The sequence below is a fragment of the Copadichromis virginalis genome, linkage group LG6 (genome assembly GCF_057382275.1).
Source record: "Copadichromis virginalis isolate Kocher_CV1m ecotype Utaka linkage group LG6, C_Virginalis_male_GT1.1, whole genome shotgun sequence".
Taxonomy (NCBI): domain Eukaryota; kingdom Metazoa; phylum Chordata; class Actinopteri; order Cichliformes; family Cichlidae; genus Copadichromis; species Copadichromis virginalis.
In genome coordinates this window covers 35258264-35280419 of record NC_140623.1, presented here as the reverse complement: position 1 = coordinate 35280419, position 22156 = coordinate 35258264, and the positions used below count along the sequence as shown (strand labels likewise).

The 22156-nt window shown below is 40.2% G+C and overlaps 1 protein-coding gene across 6 annotated transcripts; it reads left to right on the top strand.

The window, feature by feature from the left end:
• Nucleotides 1–2052: 2052 nt before the first annotated feature.
• Nucleotides 2053–22073, top strand: LOC146708331 (girdin-like). Of its 6 annotated transcripts, none has more exons than XM_085460159.1 (29): nucleotides 2053–2688; nucleotides 2769–2860; nucleotides 4085–4190; nucleotides 6486–6555; nucleotides 6864–6922; nucleotides 7008–7091; nucleotides 7244–7384; nucleotides 7546–7724; nucleotides 8603–8684; nucleotides 9390–9548; nucleotides 9717–9863; nucleotides 10079–10154; nucleotides 11683–12330; nucleotides 12424–12629; nucleotides 12726–12920; nucleotides 13591–13721; nucleotides 13828–13969; nucleotides 14046–14219; nucleotides 14506–14667; nucleotides 14807–15084; nucleotides 15241–15384; nucleotides 15497–15683; nucleotides 15877–16022; nucleotides 16210–16302; nucleotides 18145–18356; nucleotides 19017–19097; nucleotides 19661–19897; nucleotides 20078–20143; nucleotides 20390–22073. In XM_085460159.1, the coding sequence occupies exons 1-29, from the start codon at nucleotides 2626–2628 to the stop codon at nucleotides 21472–21474; spliced, it is 5445 nt and encodes a 1814-aa protein (XP_085316285.1). In that variant the 5' UTR covers nucleotides 2053–2625; the 3' UTR covers nucleotides 21475–22073. The 6 variants fall into 6 exon arrangements, with proteins under 6 accessions (XP_085316285.1, XP_085316284.1, XP_085316283.1 ...); XM_085460158.1 differs by having other exon boundaries at nucleotides 10010–10154; nucleotides 13831–13969; XM_085460157.1 differs by having other exon boundaries at nucleotides 10010–10154.
• Nucleotides 22074–22156: the final 83 nt, after the last annotated feature.

Genomic DNA, 22156 nt, shown 5'->3' with positions numbered 1-22156 from the left:
TCATTTCCTTGATTAACTTTTACTGTGTGAGTATACATAGTGCTGTCTTCTCTTTGTCTGTGCTTGCAGTTTTTGTTTATTCTCCTAGTTTGTTTGCATGTATCACCTCTGCTGTTGGATTTATGAAACTTATTATTTATTGGGCTTTTATCCACCAATAAAGTTGCATTTTGTTTATCCCACCTGTATCCTGAGTCTATATTTGGGTCCTTAACCTAAAAACTGTGACATATCTGACCTCAAGCTTGAACGGAGGCACTTAAAGACTGACAAAGCCAAGCTTGTTCAAACACTGTCAGACAATGCTTGGATAAGACAGGTTATAAGGCTTAATCTATCCGTCCCATTTACTGCTTGTCCAATTCAGGGTCATGGGGTGACTGGAGCCTATCCCAGCTGTCATACGGTGAGAGGCCACATTTGAGCTATGGCCAAATAAAACATCTATCCTCTGAGATCAAGTCAAGGTTTGTGGAAAAAGGAAAATAAGGAAAATATTTTTCAGAATATTTTTGGCCACTCAAGGGTGGACAGACAAACAGCAAACTTACAAGAAAATACCCAAAAAGGAGAGAGAAAAGTGTTACCTGTACACTAAAAACAGAAGTATTTGTTTCTAGGCAATGTATTAAAGGCCAAGTTGTTTTCATTTCTCCTGCTCATTTGAGCCATTTAAAGATTTCGTCCTTAAGCAAACGTCTGAACCCATGGTACTGTGAGTGATGGGAGACAAGAAGAAAAATTCTTCTGTATAAAAATGTATGATAATGTTTATTTGTAAGTAAATGTGGAGGATCATATGTCATATCGAGTAATTAATTTCTGTATCTTTCTGTAGCAACAATTACTAAAGTCAAGAGTGGTGCAGCCCACTCACAAATCAGAAAATTCAGTGGGGCCTTAAATCTTAACTTTAAACAAAATGAAAGTGATGTATTTCCTTGAACATTTTACTCAAAAAAATATAAGCAACACAGGCTGTTGGCTATAAATTGCTAATGCTACCTAGTGTTAAGGCCAATGTATGACCCACTTTCAGTACAAGAGCAAAAAAATTTAGGTCAGATTAATGAGTCGTACCACAAACTAACCTGCTATTACCAATTTGAATTCTGTCTTATAAATCAAACTGTCTAACTGTACATACTCACAATTTCTCTTATTTCTGCAGCCAATCTGCAGTACCTTTGAGGCCTAGCAGGGTGCCTCAACCCACTTTAGGAACTACCATTCTACTGTTCTAAAGCAGTAATGTAGACTTGTACACATTTACAGTTATTGTTGGAATCATAAATGAACAAAACATATAGAAAGATCAATTGCACAATTGTTCATGATGTTATCTTAAGAGTAATATTGACCAGATATCAATATCATTCAGGGTTATTGTGACACTCTTAATATAAACACAACTTTACGATTTTAAATGTATAAACTGTAATTTGTAGCAATGGGAATTGCATTTACCCATGTGTTCCGCCCGGAGTCTTGAGAGTGTAACACCGGAAGGTGAGAAGTAGACTCATGACTGTTTATTAAGAGTTTAAAATAAGTTTACATCGGACGAGGGAAAGTTCAACCGAGCATCTTGTGGAGTTTATAGAGAGAACAAGATGAAACATAATTTATCTAGAAATTGTGCACAAAAAATGTATAACTTAAACACGAGGTGGTGCTGTTACACCATTATGGTCTTTTGCGTGCCAAAGTTTTGTACTGTGAGTTTATTTTGGATGTATTCTGATGTATTCAGAGGTAAGAACCTCAACGACGTCTCTGATATGTATCTAGATTAGTCTAGCAACCTTTTGAATTCAGATTAACGCTTTTAGTGATTGCTGTGCTTTCTGGGTTGGACTGTGTATTTCTGTATAAAATTACCGGTGGGCTGCATTTTCTTTTTGGGGGAGTAGAGGGATTTAATAGCTCCACTTGGCATCTACGAGCAATGCTAAGTGGCTACAGCTGAAGTGGATGTATCAGCAGCAGCAGCCTTACTTCTGCTGCCCGGTGGAAAAGAGGCTACTGCTGCTGAAAGGAAGGGGTGGGGGCGCTATCACCATGGTAACAGATTAAAGGCAAAGCTATTTCGGCGTTTCTGCTGCAGTAACTTCAGAATATGAACCCAAGGGGTTTTTTTTTTTTTTTTAGAGTTAAATTATATTAGGGAGGTGATATTTCTATTTGGCTCAAATGCCACTTTTTCAAACTTCTTTGCTCCTTTAAACATCCCTAATACAGCAGTGCCAACTCTTTCAGTGCGACGAGCAGAGAGCAGGAGGGGGGGGGGGGGAGGAGGAGGATTGACAGCAGATGCCTTTGCAGCAGAGGACCAGAGAGGATGGATGTCCGTGTGTGCTGTTCCGGGACAAAATCCGCACATGTTTAAACGTTCACTTATCGAAAATTAAACCGCGAGATTTTACGAGTTTGTGAGAGAAAGCAAAGACAATTCAAAGCGCAGTGTCAGAGGGAATTCTTCTCTAAAGAAGATGGACGGGACGACCTGAATAGACGATTGGATCACTTCATTTAAAAGATGTATTTCGTGCTATCATATTTTTTTTCTTGATTAAATCAACTTGGATGTTCTATTGAGACCAGTCACTCAAAGCCTAGCTAACGATGGAGAGTGGAGTTTTTCTGCCCTGTCTGGATCAGTTCATGCTGAGCCCACTTGTCACTTGGGTAAGTGATGTACAATGCTCTGGTCTCCTCACAGATACTGTGATATCGACCTCAAATCCCATATTCTCTTTGCTGTTTAGGTGAGGACATTCGTGCCAAATGATGGGGGCATGCACTTGGATTTTTCTGAACTGCTGGATGGAGTCTTTCTAAACGACATAATGACCCAAATGTAAGTAATTTTATCCCAGTTTGAGCCTCCTGTTCATTTATCTGATTTTCAATCTAAGTTGTGTCAAGATAAATTCAGATTTTTGGCTGACTGTGGTCAATAAAGAATCTTTTTTTTTTTGCTGATTTCTGATCCTCTTGCTTCATGGTGTAGCATCCACTGATACTGTATGAAGCATCTGCTAACATTCTTATCCAGGGATCAACAGTACCAGCTTTGTTACTCTGCAGTAATAAAGGGGATCTTTGTAGTCAGCTGCAGACTTCCTCATTACTGACAGGTTTGGGTGTCTGACATAAATGTTAGAATTAGCATAAAAGTTACCCAGAGATGTCAGACAGACCAGACTGAAGGCAAGAGATTAACCAAAACATGAGAGACCTCATCCATACTGGCAAGATGCTACTTAAGAGATTATGATAGTTTTGCCTTATGTTCTGAGGGAATTACCCTCGTCCTTAGCAAACACTACCAAACCAGTGTGTTAAGCCTTCATGTGCAAGTTAAATGACACTTCAAAGATTGATAGATGACTCCTAACTAAAACTGAAGCACTCCAAAGAAAGAGGAAAAAAACTATGATCGAGTGCACTTGTGGATAATGCTCTTTAGCCATTGCAAATCTATAGTATCCATTCACCCCAATTATCTCCCCAGGGTCACAATAACCAGTTCTACATGAAAAAAAAAAGTTGCACTGAAGGGAGGGGAAGAGGCGGGATAATCTCCTGGATTGGGAAGACCCTTTGGGATTAGGGCCTGGTGTTTAGTGCCACTGGGACACAGATGGGAGGGGGAAAGAGTACAGAACAGGACAAACAGCACACAGAGGGAGACTCGGCAGCTCAGCATTATATTTGTGTCTGTTTCAATAATTATGACTGACTCTTTTTACGCTTTGCCTTCTTCTTTTTATCATCGTATATTAAGCGTATATATATGTTTCACTTTCTCAGTAATGAAATCTTACCTCCATAACAACCTATAACAACATCAAGCTTTAGAAACACAACAAAACAAAACTCCAGTTTGTTGGCAGGAAGGAATGATGTCACACAGGCTAAAGTTGGGAATGAATAGGGATCTTGTGAATGTTTCCGAGTCAAGATTTCTATCAGTTGCAGCTTCTTCTTATCCAAACATGTTAATTATGTTTGACTGCTTGCTGGTTGGTTTGAAAATGGCAGTAATGTCAAGTAAAACACTTTTATGTTACATTTTCAGAAATCCTTCAGCTTCATCTCAGGGTGCAAAGAAAATGAGCAAGGATCCAAGTCAGAGGATCCAGAACCTGAACTTTCTCGTGCAGCAGATCAAGACATTTTACCTGGTGAGTTCCCATTTTTTTTTATAGATACAGCAGCAGCTAAGCTTTCAATCTCCCTTAACATCAGATTATAATATAGTCTGGGTTTACTTTAACTTCAACATACTGGATGACTAGTTCTTCTTAAGATGCATGGCCTAAATTTCAGTCATGTGAACATCTGTGTAATCGGCACAGGAGCGGCATTAGAGCACAGCCAGAGCCAGAGTAAAGCTGCAGTCAGAGTCACAGACAGAGCTTTAGACTGACGTATAAAGTTGCAAAATTCATGGGCAGACACCAGTGGTGTTAAAATCTTGGATTTTCTGTCTGTGTCAGAGTAATTAAGCACAATTTAACCCTTGAAATCAGTCAGAATCACCAGAGAAGCGATTTCACTGAGAACAGGACAATGAATTGATTATCTTAAGGAAAGGATAATCCACACAAATGAAACCACAGTAGCAGTATTTCTACTGTAGTTGCTTTTTGAAAACATACATGTATGTCTGCTAGTTATGTTGTTAATAGTCCCTCTGCACACCAACACAATGCATTTTAAATCAAAGAGTCAACATTCAATGAAGTTCAGACTTTCATCTTTAATTCAAGAAATCAAAAAAATGCATTAATTGTTTAGGAATTATACACAATTTTATACAGATCGTCTATTTTTATACTAATCTTAGAGGCTGAAAAGTAACAGAACAATTGACAAACTCAGTAATGAGGTCCAAAGGGATGTCCATGCAAGTGAAGATAATCTTTAGACTGAAAAACTAGAATCAATCTGTCAGAAACTTTAACAGTGGACAAATTATTCTTTAAAAAGGGTGCATTCCAACACGTTCTCACTCCCAAAGCGTAACATTTTACGCTAGGTGACAAAACGTCGACATGTTACGCCTCGGGAGTGAGAACGGGCTGTGCATTCTGAACTATACCGGGCTATGATCTCTACTCTGATGTAGCTAAATGTTGCAAAATTGATTGAACAGCAATTCACAGCATAAATAGATGGTGACCCAAACACACTGTAAAAGCAAACCAAGAGTTTATCAAGGCAGAGAAGTGGGATATTCTTCAATGGCCAAATCAGTTATCTTATCTCACCTCAGTAGAACAGGCTTTTCAGTTATTGAGGGCATAACTGACGGAGGAGAGAACCAACAGAAGGCAGGCAGGAGGAAAAGTCTGGTAGAGCATCTCAATGGAGGGAACAGTATTTCGTGATCTTCATGGGTTCTAGACTTAAGACTTGCTGTAAATGATTTTTTTTATCCAAATGTTAGAACAATCCTTATTTCTTTAAAATTATGTCAGTTTGTCCACTTACTTTTGAAACTTTGAAAATGAGGAACTATGTATAAAAACGTCTGCAGTTCAGTTAATGCTATACTTACGTTAAACTCATCGAGTTAAAGCTGAAACTCTGCACTCGACTTCTCTATACAGTAACGTTACACAAACAGCTATATTACACAAACTGTGTCACTATCCAAAGACTTCAGGACCTAACTGTACACATTTTAAGTTGTTTGTCCCCAGTGAATGGAAACAGAGACAGTCTGAGATAAACTGCAGCGTGCCATGTTTATTTTTGCATTAAAATTATTATTAGTAAGGCACTGTAGATCTAGGGCATCTAGAAGTGTTGCAGTCTATTTTTGGTTATTTTCATTCTCTAAGATCAGTTAAAAGACTTGACCGCTGCACTGGTTTAACTGGAACTTTCAGCTAAATGTCAGTGTGTGAACATGGTTCAAAGTTACAAGGCTAACATGTTTAGTATGTATGACGCTGTCTACAATTACAACATGAGTATAGCATCTAGCTTGCTGTCATTTAATAATTTGTGCTAAACAAATAGTGCAGCTGCAGCTGTTTGAATTAGTGTATTTTTGTTTGATTTTGACCTAATGGAGCTAAAGCTTACATTAAGGAGATGCAGTGATTCAATATGAAAGAGACAGAATAATAACAAGTGCAGTTCTATAGAGGAGCTTTCGCATAAGGTTCAAAAAGAAAGGATGATGGGAAACTTAGGCAGGGACAAGGCTGCAGCAGTTTTACAGAATTTCACCACGGCACCAGGGAAACTGGCTCTGTCATTTACCCATTCAGAGCACTCACCATTTGTTGGCAGTGTTTCTATACATGTATTTGAGCAGGTCCTATGTGCTGTACATACATACTTCTCCATCTATTCAAACACTTTGGCTAGAATGCAAGAAGTGTTTTGTCCTTGTTTCACTTTAACCCAAATGTGGGGTTTTTCTCTAACCATCTCTCTTCTCTTTTCTGTCTCTTCTTTTGTAGGATAATCTGAGACAATTAATCATGACTCCTTTGCCAAATGTGTTGCTGCTTGGCAGGACTCCTTACTGTGGTATGCTCTTTAAAACGATTATACATTCCCAATATGCACCGCTTGATTTTCAGTGGTCAGCGATTTCTGAATAGTTAACAATGAAAACCTTTGAGTCTGTAAAATGAAACAGACTCTTTTCAGCTCCTTTAATTCAACTGCACACCGCTATCAGTCTGATAGCCGCACTAACTTCTGATGGCAATGCTTCGGCGAGTGATGACCCAAATACACCAAACAGCGCTGTGTTCAGTTTAAATCCGTGACAGCAGTCCTACTTCGATCCAGTGGGTTTGTTTTCCAATAATTCAATTTCTTTACTCTCATAGAACAAAGCCTGGATGAAATGAGGAAACTTTTGCTATTACTATTGGGATGTGCAGTTCAGGTAAATACTGAGTGATTCATATTTTAAAATGGTGTTTATGTTTTACGTTTCTGGGTCAGATTTGTGCATTTTTGCATTTTTACAGTGTGAGAAGAAAGAGGAGTACATTGAGAGAATCCAGACACTTGACTTTGAGACAAAAGCAGCAATAGCTGCTCATATTCAGGAGGTATTTGACTTTATATGACATATGCTTTGAATGCTACAGCGTTTTTTTTTTTACAGGTAATCATTTGTTTTTGTGCAGTTGTTTGTGTAGTTGCTGTGTTTTGTATTATTCTTTCCTCAACTACGCTGATTGTCATGTCCCGTGTTTAACAGTTGACTCACAGTCAAGACAATGTGCTGGATCTGCAGTGGTTGGAGTCTAGTGAGCTGCACCCCGATGATATGGAGGCAGCAGTAAGGAACATGACCACACACCTCCGACACCTGCTGGATCAGAGGGATACCCATCTGGAGGTACTTAATTTTCATATTTACAAACAGTATTAGCTACATATTTTTATAGGAACAATGGATATTATTTTATTAAGATGCTTTTCATTTTAGACTGAGCTCAGATACTGTACACTCATCACTAATGTTCAACCTGTAGTATTAATCCTGCTTCCTATTTGCAGACTATAGCAGAGCTAATGCAGGAGAAAGAGGGTGTGGTAAGTTTGCTCAGTAGCCCCTCCAGCCCACAGTCTGCCAGCTACTCTCCTACAATTCAGCAGCAGCAGGTGGGGACCCAGCAACACCTTGCAGTCGAACTGGCTGACTCTAAGGCAAAGATCAGACGACTTAGACAAGAACTGTAAGTATGTGATAGGTGGGAAAAATAATTGTTTTCTTTGTTTGTTGACTAAAATTAGCTTAAAAAGTTAAGATATATTTTACACTAACTGGAGATCAGAACATTTTCATATGAAAGTTACTACATAGATTGGATCAACGTTAAAAAAAGGCAAACTAATACAAAAGAGGTTGTAGTAAGTTGGAATTTTTGTAGAACTTTTCTGCCCAGATTTATTTCATCTTTTGTCCCCTTCATGTCACCAAAATGTTTGCAGAGTAAAGCGTTTGCTTTTCTCCCACATTAAAAGATTATTAGGTTAAGCATTGTAGAGTTCCTCCTAACGGTGCTGATTGGTAAATGGGTTTCCTCTGTGTAACTGCCAGTAGGGAATAAATAGGAGGCAGAGAGAGAGAGAGAGAGTACAGGATAAGAGATGCCCTGCAGAGTTTGGCCCACATTACTGCCTGCTTGGCAGGTTCAATGCCTATGCACTACCACTGACCCATATTTGCTCTGCATATCTGCAGATACTGCACACACGAACACACGCACGCTAAAGCTGATCCAATCAAGATCTCAGTTCCATCATTGCTGTCCATCCCATCAGCTCACATACTGTTCAGAAACACAATGTCACATAAAGCCATGCTCTGATTTTTTTGAATGGCCTTAGACTATTCTTTTTTATATAAGAAAATGAACACACTTTTTTTGTCATCAGCATGTGGGAAGGAAAGAAATGAAGCTTAACAGCTAATGTTTGATCCATTTTGTCAGAATTGCTTATATTTCTGTTATGCTTACTTATTATTTAAACATTTTCAATTCGTGTTTAAAATGTAGCGCATGCTAACCTCCCAACTTTATGTCTCTCTGTGATCCACACATGACACCAGAGAGGAGAAGAGTGAACAAATGCTGGACTGCAGACATGAGTTGGAGAACATGGAGGCTGAGCTGAAGAGAATCCAGCAGGAGGTCTGAAGTCAAAGAACACGTTGAAAAAAGAAAAAAAAAAATCACAGCTAATGGTGACAAACAGTAACCTCCTGACCTCTCTGCAGCTTATGCAGATTATTGAACGCTGTACTTTGCTGCAGCTCCGTGCTTAATAACTACTAACTTAAACCTCTGAACACTGACTCAGATGTACAGCTAAAGCCCCTGTGGATTTGTCTGCTCGGGAAATCTCAATTTGCATTTGTGGCTTAGATGGTCACACTAGTTAACATGGTTCATATATTTATAACAATTAAATATTTAGTGAAAATAAAAGCAGTATTTAATTTCTTACAGCCATTTTTGTCTAGTGGAATGGAAAAAGTTATTATATCACCTTAAATTTTATATTGTTGTGAAACACTTAATCATGATCTTTGTCTCTAAAGGTTCTTTATTAATAACATTTTACTTACTTATATGTGCCTTGGCTTTCCCTGATAAAGTTATCACATGACAACAGATTGGATGTTCACGTCTTACCATAACAAAAAACACACAAATCTTCCATTCGTGTTTCCAACTAAACTAAGTCAGTGTTCTCTGCTGTTTTAGCTTTTTGATGTTGAACTGATGTTTGATGATGAACTTTAGAGTTTATGGCGGAAATTTCTGACTATAAAAAGCTGTATCAAGCTTAAGACTTTTTTGTTATAAAACATTCTTTTCTCTTAACTTTACCAGAATTCCCAGTTGCTTCTGGATGCACGCGCAGCCCGCACTTACCGTGATGAACTGGATGCCCTGAGAGAGCGAGCCATCAAGGCGGACAAGCTGGAGAGTGAAGTGGGACGCTACAGGGAGCAACTGCACAAGATGGAGTTCTACAAAGCCAAAGTGGAGGTTGAGGCAGAATAAATACATGTAGAACATACATACATTACAAACATACAATAGACTTTTAATTAACTAGTGTAGTGAAAGATTCAAATAAAGAGAAATATGATGATTGGGTGGGATTCAGTGTGGTTTACTATTTAAGGTGAATTTAAATATTTTTTCATGTTTCAGGAGCTAAAGGAGGATAATAGGGTACTCCAGGAGACTAAAGAGGTTTTGGAAGATCAACTGGAAGGCTGGAGGGCACGCTCAGATAAAATCCACCAGCTGGAGAAACACAATCTGCTGTTGAAGGCCCAGGTCCATGACATGGAACAGGTCAGACATCTCCACAGAGTTTACCAGAAATATCATTTAAAATATCTGGAAGGTTAGATTTCATCTTTAATGTTCATCTAGCTTGTTCACCAGCTGGACAGGTAGCGCTCTTATACCACCGCTTATAGTTTGGGTTTTCACTTAAGGAGAGGGAGGCAGATCGGAGGCGCATTGAGGAATTGCAAACGGACAACTTGGCTTTGTGTTTGGCACAGAGGAGGAGTATGGAGGAGTCCCAGCACCTAGGCTGGGAGTTAGAGCAACTCTCCAAGACCACAGAAAGCTCCCAGGGTAAGAGTGGGTGTAAAGAAGGAATAATGAGAGCTTAGGCTAATCTACAATATATTGCCAAAAGTATTCACTTACCCATCCAAATCACTGAATTCAGGTAGTGTGCAGAGGTGACCAACTTTCTGCAGAGTCAGTCACTACAGACCTCCAAACTTCACGTGGTCTTCAGATTAGCTCAAGAACTGTGTGTAGATAACTTCATGGAATGGGTTTCCATGGTTGAAGAGCTGTATCCAAGCCTTACATCTCCAAGTGCAATGCAAAGCATTGGATACAGCGGTGTAAAGCATGCCCCCACTGGACTCTGGAGTGATGCATCACACTTCCCCATCTGCCAATCCAATGGATAAATCTAGGTTTTATAGTTTTCCAGGAGAATAATAATTTTATGACTATATTATCCCAAGTGTAACGTTTGGTGGAGGATGGATTATGGCATGGGATTGATTTTCAGTTGGGCTCGGCCCTGTCACGGCTGCATAGCCGGTGTGGCTAACCTCTCACCCTGGGTCAACACACCTGAATCACATGATTAGTTTGTTACCAGGCCTCTGGAGAACTTCAGGACATGTTGAGGAGCTAATTTAGCCATTTAAATCAGCTGTGTTGGTTCAAGGACACATCTAAAACCTGCAGGGACACCGGCCCTCGAGGCCTGGAGTTGCCCACCCCTGTCCTAACTAATAATAGCAACACAAGAACTTAACATATTTCCAATATAACATAAGGCACCAATAATACAAAAACAACCTCAAAATGTCAGGCTACAGACCCAGCCCCTGACAGACCCCTTAGTTCCAGTGAAAAGAATGAAGACATTTTGGACAATTTAATGCTCCTAATGTATAGGAATAGTTTGAAGATAGCCCAGTGCATTCAGATGAGCAGTGCACAAAGTCCTAAAAGAAATGGATCAGCAGGTTTGGCCTGAAAGACCTTGACTGGCCTGCACAGAGTCCTGAGACTACAAGCCAGGCATTCTCGTCCAACATCATGTCCAACCTCTGGATGAATGGTCAAAATGTTCCATAAGCACACGCCTAAACCTGGTGGAAAGGCTTCCCAGAAAAATGTGAAGCTGCTATTTCAGGAAAGGATGGGACGACATCATATTAAACTCTGCGAGTTAAGAATGCTGTGTCATTCAAGTTCATATGCGTGACTACTTTTGGCAATATAGTGTACTTTCCAGTGAGAGTAGATAAGGATAAGTTATGTAAAGGTGTGCATGCATTATTGTGCCATCTCTTAAATAAGTTATTTACTTGAAATACTCAACAATCAGGCTTAAGATGTGACTTTTATTGTCTTTGTTAAATGAATCTCTGTTACAAAAAGTGAATCAGAGGCATGTCTGTACATATGAGTGGCGCTTCTACTGATACCAAACTTATTTTTAATGATATTTTTGCAAATAGCAGCATTGCAGAATGTGAAAGTGACCAGTTAATAACATTCCTAGAAAAGTGAGCTATTTTCACTTGTTTCTCTCAAGCGTCTTGCAAACTAACTGTGTGTTTGTCAAAAGGCCAGCAGACCCTGAGTGAGGAGGTCAGTGAGAGGGCCTGCAGTCGATTGCTGAAACTGGAGAAAGAGAACAAACATCTCCTGAAGATTATAGAGGAGCTCAGAGCTTCTGTTAATAACATCACACAAACCAAACATAGCCACCTGGCGATGTGTAGTAACAACTGTACCTCATCAACAGACGAGTCCTCTGTGTTGCAGACCTCCTGCTCGAATGCTAAAAATCACTCTAATGGAGTCTCCCTCAGTATTGTAACAGAGTCGATGCTAAATGGGGATTTAAGATGCCATCAGCAGCTAGACACCGAGGAGTTGGAGCGAGTCCAGAGTGTGAACCATCTCACAGCTAATCCAGAGCGTAATATCCAGGAGAAAGGACAGCTAGAGGATGGAGATAGTGGAGACCATTTCAAAGAAAGGATGTCTGATTTGGAAGTCTTAGAAAACAATCACAATAGGCGCCATTATTTTGTGAGGTCACATGATCACTCGCCTGGCTCAAAGAACAGCAGTCCCCGCCATGAAAGCATCTTCACAGGTCTGCCAACACGCTCCTCCTATGCCAGCAAGCACACACAGCGGCTAGAGGCCAAATGCAGGGCCCTGGACACAATAAATCAGCATCTACAAACTTCACTTGACAACACTGGTAGGTCCCATAGAAAATAAGTAGTGTTTTTGTACTTATATAGCAAAACATTTTCAGATTAATTTATTTCTTCTATCATTCTCCATGTTCAAGACCGAAAGGTTCAGCGTCTAGAGGCAGAGGTTGAGGAGCTGGAAGCAGAGAATCAGAGCCTGCAGGCCTCTTTAGAGGAACTTCGCATCTCTGCACGACGCCTGGAGCAGTTAGAAACAGAGAAGCAGACCCTGGAGCATGAAACAACTGCCCTGGAGAGAGACAAGAGGCAGCTAGAGAAAGAGAATCGACGACTCCGGCAACAGGTGGACAATTTTTTAAAAAAAAATAAAGATATCAGTTTTCTAGCGTTAGATAATGTTTGGAAACCTTATCGACTGTTCTACTTTCCTGTATTTCAGGCTGAAATCCAAGAAGCCAAATTAGACAGCAGTAATGTCTGTATGGCTAGCTTGGAAAGGGAGATGCGTTTTCTTGTAAAGGAAGTGGACGGATTAAGGGAAACTGCTGAGAGGGTGAAAGGCCTGGAGAGAGACAACAGAGAACTGACCAAGCAGGCTGCTATCGACCAGAGAACCCTGGCAACCCTCAGAGAAGTGAGGACTGACTGGATGCATAACATGACCGACAGCGTTTAATACATTTATTAGACTGTCACCCAATCTAAGGTTTATGCCAAAGCTGGCCTAACCGTACTGGTAATTACTAAAATGATTTTATTTTGTGTTTCTGTAATCATTAATACACCAGAAGCACAAGCTTTTTATATCAACATTACATTTTTAACACTAAAATAAAAATATTGTTGTTATTCATGAATTTTCAAATTTACAGTTTTACTAAAAATACTGAAAAAATAGTAAAGAACATCATTATGTTTTGATTAAGATCCCAAATTTTAATTGTTTACTTGCAGTAAAAATTGTCTACTTTGCTGGCTCAAATTTAGGTATAAACATGAATTCATTTTGTTATTTACCTAATAAATAACAATATAATTTTTAGTTTTACACAAGCTTTTGACAGATTTCTAAAATATTCATATTTTCTTTATTTTTTATGAGTGGTGGTCTAATAAATGTGTTAAGCACCTTAACCTTTAGTGGCAGTCTTCATATAACTACTTCAGGCCAACTAAATGACATTGCCGTCCCTTACATAATTTCCTTAGGGATTAATAAAGTATTCTGATTTTGATTCTGATTAAGCAATACTGCTATTATGGAAACCTGTTTGTTTTATTTGAAATGTATTGTCTATCTTTAGGAGCTAGTTAGCGAGAAGCTGAGAACCCAGCAAAGAGACAATGAACTAGAGAGGCTTTCCCATGAGCTGGAAATGAAGGTCCTGAACCAGGAGAGTGCACATCAGGCTGAACAAGAGAGACCAGATAACAGGTCTGTGCATACTCTTTGGAGCTTTCTGTTCCCATCACGTAACTATTTAAGAGAATGTTATAACAAATGCAAAGTTTTATAACGCAAAATAATTTTCTATACACAGCAGGTTCAAAATGCTCGAGTCTGAGCTGGAGACATCTCTGAAAAAGTCTCTGCAGATAAAAGACGACAAGTTGGCTTCTTTGGAGGCCCGTCTGCAGGAATCCTCCTCTCTGAATCAGCAGCTGCGCCAGGAACTAAAGAGTGTAAGGAATAAAGTTAAGCTTCCCAGACCTGTTAGTTTCTCTGGATCCACTTGAACGACTGTCTTCCATCACACAGGTGAAGCTGAGCTATGAAGCCCTGCAACAGAGGCAGGAGGAAGAGAGGACAACATCAAGTTCCACACCTCCAAGAGAAACTGGCAAGGCCATGAGTGAATGGCTACGTGAAAGTCAGGAAGCTACCAAAGAACTGCTAAAGCTAAAAGATCGCCTCATTGAAGTCGAGAGAAATGTAAGTGACATTGTGTGTGTGAGAGAGATTGGGTGAATGAGACTCGTAGTAAAAAGTGCTTTGAGTGCTCAGTTAAAATAGAAAAGTGTCTAAATAAGTAGCAGTCCATTTACATTTCTGTAAACACATAAAGAGGAACATAGAACACATAAAGCTGTACAATATTAAATTATATCATGGGTTCCTGTACACAGAGATTCCCTATTTTTGATAATGGCACACAAATTATGCTAAAGCTAATACCACGCTACAGTTTGTCATAATATCTTCCTGCTCTCTTATGCAGAATGCGACACTGGAGGCAGAACGCCAGGCTTTACAAGCCCAGCTAAAACAGCTGGAAAGTCAGTCTGACAGCCAGCAGGCTCAGGTCCTTGCCCTGCAGCGGCAGGCTGCCTCACTGCAGGAGAACAACACAGCATTGCAGACACACAATGCAACCCTGCAGGTGTCATTACAATACACACTAGTCTCTGTAACAGAATTCACATAAAAGCTTCTGTAATATCCTCTGGTAAGCTTCTGCTCTTGTAAACAGCATACATAAACTATTTATGTTACATTAATTCCTTGGTGTTTTTCTCCAGGTGGAAAAGTCAACACTGAATTCACAGAGCGCCTCCCTTATGGCCCAAAACACTCAGCTGCAGCAGCAGCAGTCTAAGGCAGAAAGTGAACGGGACAGTGCTATACATGAACGTGAAGAGCTGCGTGGTGCTCAAGAGCAGCTGTTACGAGATCATGAGCGCCTGGCAGTCCTGCATGAGCGACAAGCCATGGAGTATGAGGCCCTGATGGGCAAACACGGCTGTCTGAAAAATGCCCACCGCACACTGGAACTGGAGCATCGCACTCTTCAAGACAGGTAGGTCACAAGAGAGCTGTGGACGATGGTAAAAGTTTGCATACAAGTTCATTTAAACCACTTGTCTTAAGGATCATTCATATCTTTAATCTGAGCATTGCCAGTTAACCTAAACCCAAACATGAACTTCATATTCATGTTTGGATTGTTATTTAGATACAACAGCCTGTTGCAGCAACGTAGCAAATTAGAAGACCTGGAGAAAGCCCTCAAGGAGGAGCAGATGAGGATGGCTTTGGAGAAAGAACAGCACAGGACAACGGCTGCTGAGTGCTGCAGACTCCGTGATGAGAAAGACTGGTGAGAACGTGCATGCACACAAACCTACACACACACACAAACTCCAGAGCATGTATATATATGTGGATATATCAACAAAGGAAATTTTTCTCATGATACATAATTTTTTAAGGCTGAACCAGACATACCGCCAGCTTCTTAACGATAACGAAGCGCTGACATCAGATCACAAGCAGCTCAAGAGCCAGCTGAATGAGGCCAAGCTGGAGCACACGTGGCTAGAGGCAGACTTTTCGAAGCTCAAAAAGGACTATCAGCAGCTCGACATCACGTGCACAAAACTCACAAACCAGTGTGAGGTATGCTTTCAAATCCTGTGAATAATCTGACAGTTGCATTAAAATAACAACTTTCAACCATTTTTTTCAAATGCTTAACCAATTCAGAATTCCAAAGGGGCTGAAACCTATCAACCCTATTTTCACAATTGCATATCAGTGCGACTTTTGATAGATGTTTATTTATAAGCATGCATGTTCATCTGACGCTTAGCTGCTGAGCCAGTTGAAGGGCAACCTCGAGGAAGAGAACCGCCACCTGCTCGCCCAGATTGAGACCCTGATGCTACAGAACCGGACTTTGCTGGAGCAGACTATGGAGAGCAAAGATCTCTTTCATGTTGAAGAACGCCAGTATATGTAAGTGCACAGGACAATAGTAAGTTTACCATGATCAAATCTTCATGCTATAGTATTTTGCTAATGGACTTAACAATGTTTGGTACCTGCAGACAACAAAACATTTCGCTAATTAGGATATCAAAAATGCCCCTTTAGTGAGACCTAAATTCTATTGATGATTAACCTATAATCTCTCTCTTTTCAGTGACAAGCTTAATCATTTGAGGAGGCAGAAAGAGAAGCTGGAGGAAAAGATAATGGACCAATATAAGTTTTATGAGCCCTCGCCTCCTCGCAGGTAAGGGGACACCTTTATTTTCATGTTTATGTTGATGAAACAAGTTTTATAACTTTTTACATAAATTCCAGTTCATAGAGACAGTTATTTGATCACTTAAGGCAATTTCATAGCATGGAACATGATTCATTTGTATGTAGTCATATTTCTGGCATGTGAATGCATAAGGATAAAGAAAAGTGAAATGTTCAGTGCATCATGGCAAGACCCTCAGCAGCCTGAACCTATAGCTGCATAACTCAGGCTAGCTTCAGGCTCACGTGAGTCACTAAGCCTTATACTTATACTAATTAGAGGATCCTCATACCTGAAGGCTCTGCCTCCTGTTCAACTTTTGGAAACCATTGGAACTAGGGCTGCTCAATTAATCGAATTTTAATCACGATTACGATCTGGGCTTTCAACGATCATTAAAAATGACTGAGCCGATTATTAGCCCCTCCCTCATTTATCCGCGACACCTTAAAGGCCGTCTGTGAAAATATTGTCGGGCATAAACCGGTCCGTGGCGCAAAAAAGGTTGGAGACGCTGATTAAGAGGACCCGAGGGAAGCTCGGAAAGCTAAGCAGAAGTTATTTGGAGAGTGACTGCCGTTGGTTGAAAAGAGAGTTTAAAAAAAAAAAAAAACTTCAGTGGTGTTGCACACTATTTTATATTATTTTTTTAAAGTCATTGTTAACCCTTTAAAGCCAGTCAGAGCAGCATGCTCCGTTTTGCGTAACTATTTTTAAATCCCTGTAGAACCTGGACCGTGTAAGCTATAGCGCAATAATTTGTTTTGCATATGAAACCGGAGGAGTTGTACTTACATCTTATGCCATCAGCTTGTCCTCGGTCACGGTTTCGTTCCACATATAGCTTTGCAAAAATTGCATAAAAAGCGCTTGCAGGAACAAAAACATAATATTCCAGAAACACGCTTTGCCGTTCCTATCAGCTGTTCGTAACACTTCCCACAGTGAAATGATGCACCTGCTGTTTTCTTTGCAAATCTGCATCATAGGATTGTTTTTTGTTTTTCCTGCAGTATATAAAAATTGCTGTATCTCCAAAATAAAACTATGAAGACACTCAAAATAAATTTCCTGTGGTGGGAAACTATTTTTTTGCAACTTTATTGTATTTAAAGTTTTGAGGGATAAACCTCTTAAATTTCTCCAAGTAGAAATATATGTAAACAAAACAAAAGCGATTTTCAATTTTTTTGTAGTTTATTGCACTTTTTTGCAATTTATGTAATTACTATGGACTTAATGCATACATATTATTAAAATATGGGCTATAACAGTTGTATTGATGTATAGCAACTTGAAATGCTCCCACAAATGGCACTACAACATGTAAAAAAATATATATATATAAGCTCTGGTGGACTTGGTTCTATGGTAGGTCTTAAAGGGTTAAATAAATATCGTCAAATAATCGTGATCTCAATTTCAGTGAAAATAATCGTGATTATCATTTTTGCCATAATCGAGCAGCCCTAATTGGAACTAGAAGTAAGCCTGCACACTGAGAGTGACGGTCTCTGTTGGGATACATCACACCAGTGTGTGAATGGGTGGATGACTGGATATGTAAAGCGCTTTGGGGTCCTTAGGGACTAGTAAAGCGCTATATAAATACAGGCCATTTACCATTTACCATTTTTACATCTTTAAGATATTCCTGAATGAACTTCAAGTATTGATTGTTTAATCTGATCACAAGAATTTCAAGCTTAATTCGATGGGTAAGTGGTGATGCTTAACCACATCGATGCCCAGTGCATTTTCTGTGCAGACCATCCTCTGTGTTATATTATTTATTTGATTTCCCTTGAATTATCTGCTCTTCCACAGACGTGGGAACTGGATTACTTTGAAGCTGAAGAAGCTGATGAAATCCAATAGCCGCGAGCATGGGCCTGAACGCCCACCCACACCCACACACTCAGGCGTTCCTGAGCCTCAGCTCTCCTGTCACGACAACAGTTCTTTCATCAGCTCAAATGGCTCTGGAGGCTCAGCCTCCACATCAGCATGTGATGTCATCTCACCCCAACGTAACAGCAGTGAGTATTTCCTTCTCAAATTCAAAAGATCATCATCAGAGCTGAAACATGCAGATCATACAGGTGCGTTCATGTAAGATCCAATTCACAGCCACTGTACAGAGATGCATGAGTGAAGTGACGGACAAATCAGGTCCATGTACATCTACGTGTGAAGGACGCTCATCTTCCCAGAATTTGACAAAAAAGCCATTTTCTGCCTTAAGATTTTCCATCAAGGTGCGAAAGCTTAAATAAATATGTGTATTTTAAACTAAACCTGTTTCCACATCATTTATATGTGCATTTTGGTAACTATACATATACCAATGGCAGTGTGTGAACAAACTAGTTATCAGTAACTCAGAAAGAAAACTTACAGAAGCATACTTAGTGTATTAAAAATCAGAGTATGTTGTGTGTGTTTCATGTTCAAAGCATCATTCTTTCCAGTGCATGAGGTGTGTCAAGTTTCTTGAGGAATCCTCAGTATTTCTCCCCTTTGTCTTTCTCTTGTCTTTATATTTTTATTCACTCCTCCCAACACCCTCGGCTCTCTTTTCCCCTTGTCTTTGCCCTTCCTACTTCTCCCCTCTCTTTCTTTCCCCTTACTCTCTGCTGGCATCCACACCCTCCCTTCTATCTGTTCTGCGTGTCTCCCATGTGGTCACTCTTAAAAAGCCACTCTGAAAATGTTTCCCCGTATGAGGAACCGGCTGAAGGACAGAGACAAAGTCAAGTCCCTGTTTCGGCGTTCCATATGTAAGAAAGACTGTGGTCCGTTGTCTGGCTTCATCTTGCCCTTTTTACTTACTTCAGTAATTCCAACAGCTTTGTGCTTTATGCTTTTTTAATGCTAGCATACCACTAACTCATATCTGATTTGTCATTGTCCCCAAGTTCTAAAATAACTGGGTAATGTGTTAGCAGTGTGGACATCATTGGCAAACTCATTTCACCAGCCTAATTTAAAGTTATTTGTTATGATATTGCATGTTCTTGCAGATACAGGCTGCTGCAGGACTTATTTTCTAACAGAGTGGCTATATTTGGAACAGTGTGGGGTATTTTATTAGAACCACAGAGGTCAAAGAAATGCTGCATTGCAGGAAGAGACTTTTGTGGCAGTAGCTTTGTAATCCCAGGCTGCAGTGAAAGCGAAACAGATCGAGATTATAATGTAAAAGCTCCATCCTTTACATCTGTTTATATAGTGACCACACTACTGGAAAAAAAACCCTCATAATCTTCACAGCCATTTCATCTTTCTGTTCCTTTACGTCATCCACATCCCACTTCTTCCATTCTTTCATCCAACAATGAAGCCCTGAGCAGCTTAGTCTGTCCCTCGCCCCCATTAGAGGTAAACTGCTTGCCTGACAGCTCAGTACAGCTGGAAGAGTCAGAAGCTGATGTGGAGGAAAGCAGGAAAGACCCACTGACCTCATCATTTACCGACTCCATCTCGTCCATCCTCCCCCTTCCTCATACCACCACTCTGCCATCTGTCCATCTCGACAGCACCACCACTGACATTGTTCCAGATGTTTCTGAGTTGACAGGTAGAGGCATCCATTAACTAGTGTTTGTTTTGTTTTTGTTTTTTCTTTTGTTAATTTTAATTGATTATATAGTAAAATAAAGTGCAGAGTAATTAAATTAAAACACTGTCACGCGCTGTTCTTGCCTAAGCATAGAAAAGTGTCATTCACACAATAATTGTTTTATTCTTTGCCCCACAGATAAGCATTCAAATGACAGCAATTTGCCATCTGGACTTGAGGACAATGATGAGCTGCAAAATCACGGTAAAACCTTTGGGATACTCATTTAGAGGATTCAACAAACATGCAGGAATTAAGACTAAATCCATCAAATCGCAATCATGACCTTGTTTCATATTAATCTCTATGTTGATCCTTAGTGCCAGCAACTGTTAACTGCTGCTCCCTATTGGTCATTTAGCATATCAAGGTGAAAGAGCAGAGAGATGTTTTTTAAAATGATTTTCATATAAATTTTAGCTCTGAAAAAACATTGTAATCTCTTTTCAGGGCTGAATTGCGCTGAGAGCAGGGCCCAAAGTGAGAGCAGTGTTGAGTTCAACCTGAGCCTGGAGAATGAGCCGTGGTCAAATGGAAGCAGCCCTGTCCAGCACCCTCCATCACGTCGTTCTTCCTCCTCCTCCTACCAACCACCCAGTGATGCCTCAACCCCCCTGCACACAAAGCAGCAGCACAAAGAGAAAGCCTCTACCATGCCCACTGCTAACAGTAAGATTTCAGATATCCAATGTGAACCAAAACAGAGAGATCCTGTTCTGCCTCAGGACTTCTGGCTTAGAAGGGGCACAAAAAGTATTCGAAGAGGGTCAAGGGGGAAGATGACAAGGCGCGCATCAGATTCAGGAGGTACAGGCAAAATCAATCCAGGACTCAATGGGATGAATCCTAAACTGAGCACAAGCAAAGTTGAAACTACCAAAGCCTCTGCTTGTTCACCAATCACAGTGTTGTATGTTCAGGGCAAGTCATCCTCAATGTCTGGCTGCCTCAACTGCTTCTCTTCCCCGATGGGAAAAGAAGGGCGACTTAAAGGGCCGTGGTCTCCCAAAAGTCTCCCTCGCGCAAGCAGTGTCATTTCAACAGCAGAGGGCTCGTCCCGACGATCCAGTGTCAGCAGTGACTACAAGGTGATAGTCAAGACTGACCTGGTCCCTGTCCAGGTTTCAGAGTATTCAGAGAGCAATATTAAGGAAGAAGCAGCAAGCCCGAATCAACAACCAGAGCCAGAGATTAAGAACAGTGAGCCTGCGCCCATTCCTCCTGTCAAACCTCCAAGAGACCCAGCAGCTGTGCAGGAGCCACTTTTTGACTCCTCATTCACTTTCAAATCTGTCTTTTCCAATACAATCTTTGGTGATTCTGTGGTTACCACCACAACTAGTCTAGATGGGCTTGACACCAACCGAACCGTCCTCTGTCAAAATTCACCTCTGGATCAAACCTGTTCACGAGAAATCTCAAAATCTGTCGAAAACACACCGCAAACAGTTCTTAATATGGCAGATGAGCAGAGTCAAAATCCAGAGCATGCAGCTGGGCTGGAAGGGAAAGACGAGCAGCTCACAGTTGCATGAAAGCAGCCGTCACTGTCACATCACTGTACAATTAGTCACTCAAATAAAGCAGGTGGCTATGAAGCAATTATTCATCACAGCACACAAGGATTTTAAGCAATCAGTATGTTTGCACTGTATTACACTGGCTACCTAAGTACATAACTCCTATAAAAGTGTGTTCAATAAAAAGACATTCTGATATTTTTTTTACATTGCTTTAGTAATCAACCTGAGCAGCAGATCAAAAGTGTTACAGTATTATTTACACGTTGGTTATTGTTTTGCACAAATGATGTTTAATTTCATTCAGTGATACGTAGATAGAGCTCCTGTTTAACCTCTAATTAATTAGATTTATGCGTGTCATTCAGACCTTAGCCATACTTGTAAATATATTCGTGTTTGCCAAAAATATTGTATTCATTTTTGTAACTTCTATTTATGTTCTGTTCCTCATACACGAGTTATAACTTATTATGCACTGCTTTTAGAGTCTCTTTTATTTTGTATTTGAATCTGAGGTGGGAAGTGTTGCTCATATGTAAGACGTGTGTATATCTTCTACTACGTGAACGCTATTTTCCCTTAAATAAAGAAACCTGTGCAAAATGTGAACAATTTTTGCTCGTCATTCTTTTGTAACCTGGGCCCGCCCCGTGTTCTTATTGGATGGGAGATCAGTCACGTGAGGACATGCGGA

Bases quoted from the DNA above. Each gene is read 5' to 3' on its own strand.
- LOC146708331 (XM_085460157.1), top strand. From the start codon at position 2,626: ATGGAGAGTGGAGTTTTTCTGCCCTGTCTGGATCAGTTCATGCTGAGC. The intron at 13,970-14,045 runs GTAAGGAATAAA...TCCATCACACAG, and splicing joins TGCGCCAGGAACTAAAGAGT to GTGAAGCTGAGCTATGAAGC. The intron at 15,085-15,240 runs GTAGGTCACAAG...ATTGTTATTTAG, and splicing joins CATCGCACTCTTCAAGACAG to ATACAACAGCCTGTTGCAGC.